Source organism: Podarcis melisellensis, assembly GCF_964234715.1.
Source record: "Podarcis melisellensis genome assembly, chromosome: 9".
Taxonomy (NCBI): Eukaryota; Metazoa; Chordata; class Lepidosauria; order Squamata; family Lacertidae; genus Podarcis; species Podarcis melisellensis.
In genome coordinates this window covers 74425832-74435897 of record NC_138541.1, presented here as the reverse complement: position 1 = coordinate 74435897, position 10066 = coordinate 74425832, and the positions used below count along the sequence as shown (strand labels likewise).

The 10066-nt window shown below is 41.6% G+C and overlaps 1 protein-coding gene across 5 annotated transcripts in view; it reads right to left on the bottom strand.

Annotated features, from left to right (window-relative positions):
• Positions 1 to 1350: 1350 nt before the first annotated feature.
• ADD1 (adducin 1) overlaps positions 1351 to 10066 on the bottom strand; it is a 47878-nt gene continuing 39162 nt past the window's right edge. For 4 of the 5 annotated variants that reach the window (XM_081925594.1, XM_081925596.1, XM_081925595.1 and 1 more), the window contains 2 exons: positions 8935 to 9030; positions 1351 to 3575 (listed from right to left, as the gene is read on the bottom strand). In XM_081925594.1, the coding sequence (XP_081781720.1) occupies positions 3226 to 3575; positions 8935 to 9030 (446 nt within the window). In that variant the 3' untranslated portion in view covers positions 1351 to 3225. Of the gene's footprint in view, positions 3576 to 6875; positions 6910 to 8934; positions 9031 to 10066 lie in introns of all 5 variants that reach the window. The other variant, XM_081925598.1, reaches the window with a different exon arrangement.

Genomic DNA, 10066 nt, shown 5'->3' with positions numbered 1-10066 from the left:
ATTCCAGTCTGTATCTGTAGTGGATTTTGTTTGTATGTATGAAATGGTTTTATCTATGTTTTTATGGTTAAATCACCTATGTTTCTGAGAATGATTTATGAATTGAGCTTAAAAAACAAAATAATAAAAATTCCTTCCTTCCAGATAGTATTTATATGTAAGATTCAGGACACAAACTTTAATATCAACATACATCATAGTCCTTCAGTTTGGCTGCAGGCTGCCTACCTAGTTTTGTATAAATCATTCATGTTGATAAATTGTAAGCGAGTTGGGTCAATGAGATTAGCCTTGGCCAAGGTAAGCTTGTGCTCAGGGTCTCGAGAAAACTAAGACTATATGCAGATGAATAGTGGAAGATAAGCACCTGACAGCTAGATCTAATCCACAGATAAATTAAATCTATCTAAAAAAATTGTCCAGTAGCACCTTAGAGACCAACTAAGTTTGTTCTTGGTATAGGCGTTCGTGTGCATGCACAGATACATGTACACAAAAGCTTATACCAAGAACAAATTTAGTCGGTCTCTAAGGTTCTACTGGACAATTTTTTTATATATATTTTGACTGTGTCAGACCAACACGGTGACCTACCTGAATCTAGAACCACAGATAAATGTTGATGAAGGCTGTGTGAGTGTTTTTTTAAGTTGCAAATTTACACAGTTGAAAGCCTATCTGTGGGTTAGGGAGCAACAGTGCCATTATTGGGCTCATCACAGGTTTCACTGGCGATGTGTGATATTATTTGGCCTTGAATCTTTTTGTCAGGGGTCAATATATTGGCCTGCTGGATTCCTGTAGCCATATGCTATAGTTAGTGATTTGTGTCCCACTGCCTATGGGGGAAAACACGGATTCATCTGAAGACCTGAATCAGCATAGGAACATGTTTCTGACTTGTGTTGATAATGCGCCACAGGCCTGCATCATCTGCCATGTCTCATCTGTGTTGGGGGAAGTGATAGTTATCATGGACATTAAATAATAGTGGATACACCACTGTACAGATTGGCTGTATAGTCCAGCAGATTTGGGGTGTTGTCTCTTCTCCAGGCAGCCACCAGCCACTGAAGGCCTGGCTGCAATTTTTACTCTTGTTTCTGAAAGTGGTGTGTGTGCCCCTCCTCTTCTGGGTTTGGAAAGTATAGCAGACACAGCAGTGCTGTAGCCCCAGCATATTCTAGCCTCCCCATCCTTTCCACCATAACTGGTAGCAATACTCTGTTGGTGTCTTTGGATCGCTCTGAATTGACTATGTTTACTTTTCCATAAATGTGCTATGAGTCTTGCAGCAACATGAGCTCAAGAATACCTGGATCTCAGAAACAAGGCACAAGGACACACAACTCCTTTAAAGAATTTTATTTGTGTAGAATTGAATTAAACAACAAAAGAAGAAGAAAAAATACAGGACTCTTCCCTTTCCCTCCCTGTCCCACCGAAGTGTGTTCTCATACAATACACAACTAGATTTCATTATGTAATAGAAAGAATTGAGAACTACAAAACTGGAACTTAAAAATCATTGCATATGTGGTCAAAGATTAGAGTCCCTACATTTTATAACAGAAACACTAAAGCAATGGCTTTCGTAATGCAATTTCAATCCTGGCAATGAGACACGGTTAAGCTTTTAGTGTTCACAGGACACACAGTTAGGAAACAAGCTCAAAGCCATTAGTGCCATGCAGTCCATATGAAAAATTCCTTTCTCTCTCTGTTATCAGCACTTCTGCTTTTCCATTAGTGATGGTTTTAGTACCACCAACCCTCCCCCCAATCTCCCTGTAACCCTTCTGCACGGGGGTTCTTTATTTATTTTACCATTTTAAAGTGATTTGTTTCAAACTGGTTTCCAAGGTATCTATTTGGAACCTAACATAGGCATAATGTTTAGAATAAAGCCGCACCAGTCACTGAATTCTTTCTAATCTTCTGTGCTTTTTTAAAGCACGAATTGTAAGGCATTCAATACTAGCTATTTCACCAAACTTCAATTAAAAACCTACACAATCTGCCCCCCCCCCTCAGTGGTGCATTATTCATTACCAAAGTTAATCAATAAAAATCAGCATCTTCGTTCCCAACTGACCTTAAACAGTGAGTCTTTTTTTTTGTTATAACCAGAACTCAGTCAACTTTACAGGTTTAGAAGAAATACCAATTGTTTCTGAAACATTGCCTTGCACAACTCAAAAGTTTAGTCTCTGCACTGTAGCTTAAATCAGTGAATCCAGAGAAGCAGAAGAGATTAGCAAGCTGTGCCAAGTCAGTGCCAGATTAGGACAAACCTTCCAAGGGTTCTCGGAAATGAGCCACATGGCCTTGGAAATGACTGGGGCAGCTACCATAAATGAAGGCTCATTTACGTAGTACAGCTGCTGCTGAATCCACAAGTGGCGCAACGTATTGGAGCAATTGAGTGAGGTCATGATCTGACTTAATAAAGGCAGTAGGTATGGGCCTGCTACTAGGAAATTTTATTTTCAAAGGCTTGAAATTAACTTCCGAATTATCAGGTGAGGTTGGATATAAACTTTTGGTAGAAAAGAAATTAGTAAAATAACTGGTTGTTCTGTCAGTTTATTAGAACGCAGGCAGAGGGATCAGCAGGAGACACCACAAATCACTTCATTCTTCTTACACATAACAAATAGATTTAAATTTCAGCTATGCTACAATACAGAATAAGGGAAGGGAAAAGACAGCTTTCTTCAAAGCCTCAGTGTAACGTTATTTCTAATTACACAGTGCGAAAGCAGGTGCTCGGTTCCATAATACAACCTCTCAAAATATAACTGCAATCATATCCAAGTTGTCAGTATTTAAGAAGCCACTTGGTAACAACAGTAGGCTCTGGGACAAGAACAAATGTTAGAGTGAGCAGACAGCAACACCCCGTGGAGCAAGACCTTGCGAAAATCCATTGACTGCATATATAAATCAGCATGGGCTCTCAACGTGACACATGGGGTTCCATGGAAGTCATTTAGCTTTGCTTGTGTACTAGGGATAAACCCTGGTTAGCTGCTGTTGAATATGCAAGATTAGCACCTTCTGCTCATTAATTTCCCATTATAATCTTAAGCAATCAAGCTATAGCTTGAGGGTGTTGCTTGTTCTGCTTGTTACTAAAGACAAAAGAAAACACTCAGTAAGAACTGATACATTCTAGTGGTTAATAAACTTAGACTCTAACCATGACAGTATATTTGAAGGTATTTAGGAGTCAGTCTTCTTTTTGTTTTTCTTCAGGAAGGAAGGTGTACGGAACTTCTTCTTCTTCTTGGACGGAGACTTCCCAGGAGACTCATCACCGCCGGGTTCGGCTCCTGCCCCTTCCTCAGCCAGTGGGGTCACTGCCTCTTCAGCCGGCTGAGATTGGGGTTCTGGATTTTCAGGAGGTAACTCAGTCTGGCTTTGGGCGAGATCTTTGTCACTTTTATCATCCTCTTTTCCAAAGGTTGGGAAGCCGAGGTGCTCTGAAGGCTCATCAGGGGTGAGATCTGGGAGGCTTTGCTTGAAAGTTGCAGCATCACTGTCATCGTTGCAAGTCTGGTTAGGCTGCCTCTCTAGTGGAGCAAGCAACAGGAAACATCTGTTAATGTGTGCCTGTCGCTGAAATGAGGGCGAACAGAAATTAACTGTGGAAAACCTACATGCAGAGCCAGGTGTTTTGAGTCTCTTTGTAAATGGCCTTTGGGCAGAGAGATGCAACTGGAATATTTATTTGAATTCTGTCTTCTCCACAAGGCTTTCGAGTCAAAAGCCAAAGTGTCAGAAGTTTACATACTAAAAATACTGCTGACTTCTTACATTTATTTATGAAATATTGTTCACGCTTCTCTATAAGCACACAGGGTAAAGGGACCCCTGACCATTAGTTCCAGTCGTGGCCGACTCTGCGGTTGCGGCGCTCATCTTGCTTTATTGGCCGAGGGAGCCGGCGTACAGCTTCCGGGTCATGTGGCCAGCATGACTAAGCCGCTTCTGGCGAACCAGAGCAGCACACGGAAACATTGTTTACCTTCCCGCCGGAGTGGTACCTATTTATCTACTTGCACTTTGACGTGCTTTTTAACTGTTAGGTTGGCAGGAGTAGGGACTGAGCATAAATGGAAGATGCATATGCTTCTTTCTCCTTATTTTGCAAAATAATAATTGGACAGTATTCAGATGGAGTAGCACTGATGACTTAATGAGGTTTTATGTTAGCCTCTCACAGTGGCCCAAAAGACTGGCTTACATGAAGGCATTCAGTATGAAAAATGAAGCCACACTCTCTGCAGATGAAGGAGCTTTTATACAAAGCTCAGCAATGCTAACTATTGCTCCCTTATCCTCAAAAGACACCTCACCTGTATCTTCAAGTGGGCCAGAGTTTTGTGTGACTTGGAATTTTAAATTCTGCATTCTTTGCAACCTGATTCTCCGTTTGTTCAAATATTACAGAGACACAGGGAAAGCAGAGGCATGAACTACCCCCGCTTCTGTTCCCCCTCTCGCACTGCAATGCAATAGAAGAAAGGAAACACGGACGTATATGGGTGATTCAGCTTCTGTTCCCCCTACTTTTGCATAATGCATGAATTGGCTTTCAGGATGGAAAAGCATGTTGTACTTTGCCATCTCTTATCTGATTTTTAGACACAGTCAAAAAATTTAATCATCATTAGGAAGGTGCCTCTTTCTCTGGCCTTATAGGAAGTGAGAAAACACTATTGTGAAGAGCATCCCGGACATAAACAACAGGAGATGATCTTATGTAGATAAAATCTTAGCTAGCTCCTTGAATTACTAAGGATGTTCGGATCCACTGCACATGCTCTCTTCACATAAACACAGGGAAGCGCAAACCACAGTGAAGTTGCAACAGCAAACATATCACTTTATTCCTGAGGCACTGGAGGTTTATGGCCATGGTTCTTGGCCCAATTTGAATTGCAGTGACTTTAGGTACCTGGTTCATTTCTAGTACTGCACCAAAATACCATGCTGTGGTTTGTATTCTTTTAAGGTTAATTTAATACTGCATTCACCTTCTTTGTATTTGTATTTAACAGTTCTCTGTTTCATCTTTATTTGAAGCTTGGAACAGGAAAAACCTGGGATTTGTTAGCTTAGTGATGATAACCACTTCAAACTCAGCAAACCAAAACATTAGAAGTTTTAAAATGGGTTAGGATAATTTAAAAGCAGGGGGAAATGAAAAAGCTATTTGTAAAGTTAAAAGCTGCAATTAATTTCTTTTATTTAAATATAGCTCTTTAAATGTAGTTCAACTATCCTTCTGTTTTCATTGTTGCTGCTACAGCAATTAATTGCTGCCTTCACGTGGAAGGAAGTCAGATGAAAATGGAGTCAGACCAACAGTCCCACTAGCTCAGCAATGTTTACACCTGACTTCACCAAGCGGGCACCCTCCAGAAGTTTCGGACTACAATTCCCATCAGCCCCAGCCAGTATGGTCATGCTCCCATCAGCCCTGTCAACATACAGCTGTGCTGGTGGGGGATGTAATCCAAACTGTAGTCCAAAAACATCTGGAGGGAACCAGACTGGCAAAGGTTGGTGAGTGGCAGTGGCTCTCAAGCGTTTCAGACAGCATATTCCCAGCCCTACATAGAGATGCTGGGAACTGAAGCTGGGACCTTCTCCATGCAGGCAGATGCCATAATAGAGGTATGGCTCTTCCTCAAACTTTCTTGGTTTCCCTTTCCATTGTAACCAGAGAACATGGTTTGTTTTTCTGTAACCACAATCTCTAGTCTACATTAAGACATGATTTGTGGCTGGCTTGCTGATTATGGCTTGTTAGGGAACCACAATCCCAATCTCTGGTTCAGATGCAACAGAAAGGTAGGTCTTCCCAGTTTAACCCCTCATACGCCAGGAGAGGAGTGAAGTGGGAGCAACCAGGCAGCATGTGCCAGCACACTGCCCATTCATGCTAAATTGGTAAGTCTGGCCTTTTGTTACGTGCAAACATGGCAAAGAAATGTATGGATATGGCTTTAAGGAACAACATCAAAAACTTTTAACATTTATTCAGCTCAGCAAATTAAATGAACCTTTCCAATGGGACTTACAGTTAGATTTTACTTGAAAGAATTTCAGAGTCAAAAATAAATTGAAAATGTAAAGCTTAGTGGATGCCCATGAAGAAGCACAGTAAATGCTATATAAAACAATGCAACTGGTAGAACCATGTGTTGAAAGTGGCACTATAAAGCCACTCTCTAACATATGATTATAGTCCGGTTTGATATGAGAAGGAGAGGGGACTTTCCTGTCCCACAGAAATGTATGTGGAGTGCTGTTATGGAGGCATTTTAAGAGAAATACAGGCTACCAGATTTGCACTGTCTACCGTCTTCTCTTCTTTGTGCTCCTCAGCTTGAAGAGAGGGGCTCAGGCTCCCTTCTCACAACAGGCAACGCGCCACTAACACCACTTAGGAAAACAGACACAATCATGAAGAGATGAGCCTCTTTGAAACATCCTTTTGTCTCTTAAGGTGATTTTAGTTTGTTGTCATTGATATAAGGAGCAATGCAACACTACCTTATTCTCTGCTTTACAGGATAAATCAATGGTTTGGGGTCAAAATCAGTATGTGAACATCTACTTGGAGTGTTTTATACATATGGCTACCAAGTCACACTCAAGTCTAATACAGACTGTATTTTTCTTAATGTACCTCTGATCTCTTTGTTCTGGTAAAGCAACTGAAATAGTTAAGCAGACTTCAAACTATGTAAAGGCTGACCAAACCAACATAGGGAGGAAACACCACAAAATATGCAAGAGAATGAAGCACAGCACAGAGAAGTCAGGAAAAGCAGCAGGAACAGGGATGGGATGATACTTACTATGGCAACAGGTACTCTTTAGCATATCCACCTCCTGTTTGTAACGCAGCCACAAGAAGAAAAAAGCACAAGTAGAGAATCTATACATCCATCACAGCCATTGTGTTATATTAAAAGAATGGTCATTACCATTCTTATAAAATACAGAATGAGGTGGTGTGAAGAGACAACTTTGTAACAGACAAGTGATAAAATCCAGGGTAAAAGGGAAACACTGAACACATCTTAGATTACACCTGGTTTGAGTACTCAACTTATTTTTACCAATTCACTGCAACAATAGGTCTGGTCTTGCTCTCATTAGGCAGAGACCGTAAAGAAATCGTTTAACTTTGAATCCAATGAGTAGAGGTGTAATCCAATTACAATAATGCTCAAGAAATGTGCAACCACCAAGCAGAATTTGCTAAAAAAAATTTGCATGATGCAAAAACCCATTTGGGCAGGAAGATTTCCCCTCGCATTTCAACAATGGAAACAGCTCTAGGCAGGAGTCCATATATCCAAGACCTGCGTCTCTCTGGAAGTGAAATCTCCTTTTGTTGGTAAGTGGGGCTCAGGTGCCGCAGTGGTTGGTGTGGCATTGCCAGTTACCGAGAGGAAGGGAGACACAGCTGTGGGGAGCTTGGTGCAGCAGCGTTTGAGTGGTTCTGCCACTGCACTTGCACTGAGCTTCCTGCCACTTGCCCCTCCCCCTCTTGATAAGTGGCAGTGATGAGCAGTGTTGGGAAGCCAGATCAGCAAAGCAGTGGCGCCCACTACTGCTCAGGGGTACATAAGAGTTGCTGAGCACAGTGATCCTGCTCACTGGCGCACACTGGGACATTAGCTTCACTAATATCCTGATGGATGGCATTCTACAACTTGTGGCTGGTTTGGTAGGCAGCTACTATTTGGTAGCACAGATATTTCCTAGTGTGAGGTCAAATCCTAAAACAAAAGGTTCAAGATCAACTGCTGACAAGTATTTCTGCCGATGAACGTTTCAATGAAGAGGAGAACTGGGGAGATAATGGCAGAGTGGCTGGCTATTCATGATCAAGAATCTTTCAGTACTGCTGAAAGGACACTCTGGGAACCCTCAGTGCAAAGAAATAATTTCAAAATTCTCTAACATCATTTTAATTTCAGCAAATTTGTAAATTCTATTCTTGTGACTTTGTTAATTTGACCATCCAAAAAGCTATTATGTGATTTCCCATTCAGTCTCCCTTTTCACAATATTTAGCTATGTTAAGTTTTTTAACAGCATGATCCTGTGCCAATTTACTTGGAAGTAAATCTCACAAACAGCAGTTACTCCCAAGTTAACTGGGAACAGGATATTAAAAGGGGCTCTGAAGTTGACTCTTCCTGAGCCCACAAGCCATGAAAAAGTTACACTCGGGAGCTGGAAATGATCCAAAGGAATTTTCTACTGCCATTATGGAATAGAGAATTTGGAAATACTGTGTACAGTTTTGGGAGACCACTGCTTGAAGAGAGTGAAGAGATCCAGAGCTAAAACATCTTCCCTATGAAGAAAGCTTAAAGCACTAGTGGCTTTTCCGTTGAAAAAAACTTAAAAGAAACAGGACAGAGGTTTACAAAGTTGTGTACAGTGCAGATAGAAAGAAAAACCTCCCTCCTTCACAACACAAGAACTCAGGATCACTCGATGACACTACTGGCAGCAGATCAAGGACAAAATGTGTAAATAATCCACAAATTAAAAGTTGATATTGCTAACTAGCTAAGATGGCTTTTTAAAAGAATAAAGCAATTCATGAAAGAAAACTATTGATAACTCTATTGGACGGTATGCCACTTAATCAGGAGCTAACAAAAGGAGACAGCCATCACTTTCCATGTCACACGAGACAGAGCGTGGTCTTGCCCAATCAGGCAGTCCTTGTGTTCTCAAGTGCACATTTCTTTATTATTGCAAACACAACCACTAGCACATTTAGCTATATGTTGCTCTACAGAATAAGATAGATGAACACATTTTTATCTGATATCAACTGAAACATGAACACAGAGGTGCAGCTACACAAACTCTAAGCTCTAGGGGACATACCTTCCTCCAGTTTCACTGGAGTGCTGGGTGGAGTGCAAGCAGCAGGGTGTTCCAAAGAGCTCCTCTCCCTCTGCTGCCTGGCATCGTCTGAATCTTCTACAAAAGTACAGACAAGGTTAAACAGGTCACTCTCACAATTCACATAACTGTGCATAAAGGATCTTAACTTTTAATGAAGAACTCTGTTCAGAAGCTGTTTCTAATGTAAATGAAAACATGAGTGCAACTGAGCAAAAATGTGCTACTAATTGTGCCCTATGTTAAAATAGATAGGGGAAGTTTGATGTTTCATTTTAGAATTTACTGTGGCTGATGACATCTGAAATTCACAGGAGGCAATGAATGGAACATTATATAAATTATAAACACAAACTGTTAAGGATTCCAGATTAGTCCCGCTACTACAGATCACAGAAAAAAACATAAATGACCATTGCAAGGAACTTTGTTCAGCAGAAGCCTCTCTAGCGGGAAGCAGTTAAGGAACATGGCCAACCATAAACTAAAGCGAAGATATTCACAAACTGGACTGGTCTTGCCCAGCTGGCAGCTTCATTGTCCGCCACACTGAGCAGTAAGATTTTTGGCAACGTTAGTTCAACTGTGTGTAGCTGCTGCTGAAAAGCTATGTGATGGCGTGCAATTCTGCATCCTCTTTCTACCCAACTAGTCAACTAAGAACAATCAGCCTGGGGTTACAGTTGCCTTGGCAATGCAAATATGTTCATTTTTTCACCCTCAACCACCCTGCAAACTGAATCCCATTGTTTCTTAAAGGTAAAGGTCCAGTCGCGGACGACTCTGGGGTTGTGGCGCTCATCTCAATTTACTGGCCAAGGGAACTGACGTTCGTCTGCAGACAGTTTTTCCAGGTGATGTGGCCAGCATGACTAAGCCACTTCTGGCGAACCAGAGCAACGCATGGAAACACTGTTTACCTTTCCGCCAGAGCAGTACCTATTTATCTACTTGCACTCTGACGTGTTTTCAAACTGCTAGGTTGGCAGGAGCTGGGACCCAACTACGGGAGCTCACCCTGTTGCGGGGATTTGAACCGCCGACCTTCTGATCGGCAAGCCCTAGGCTCTGTGGTTTAGACCACAACGCCACCTGCGTCCCTTATAGTAATGCA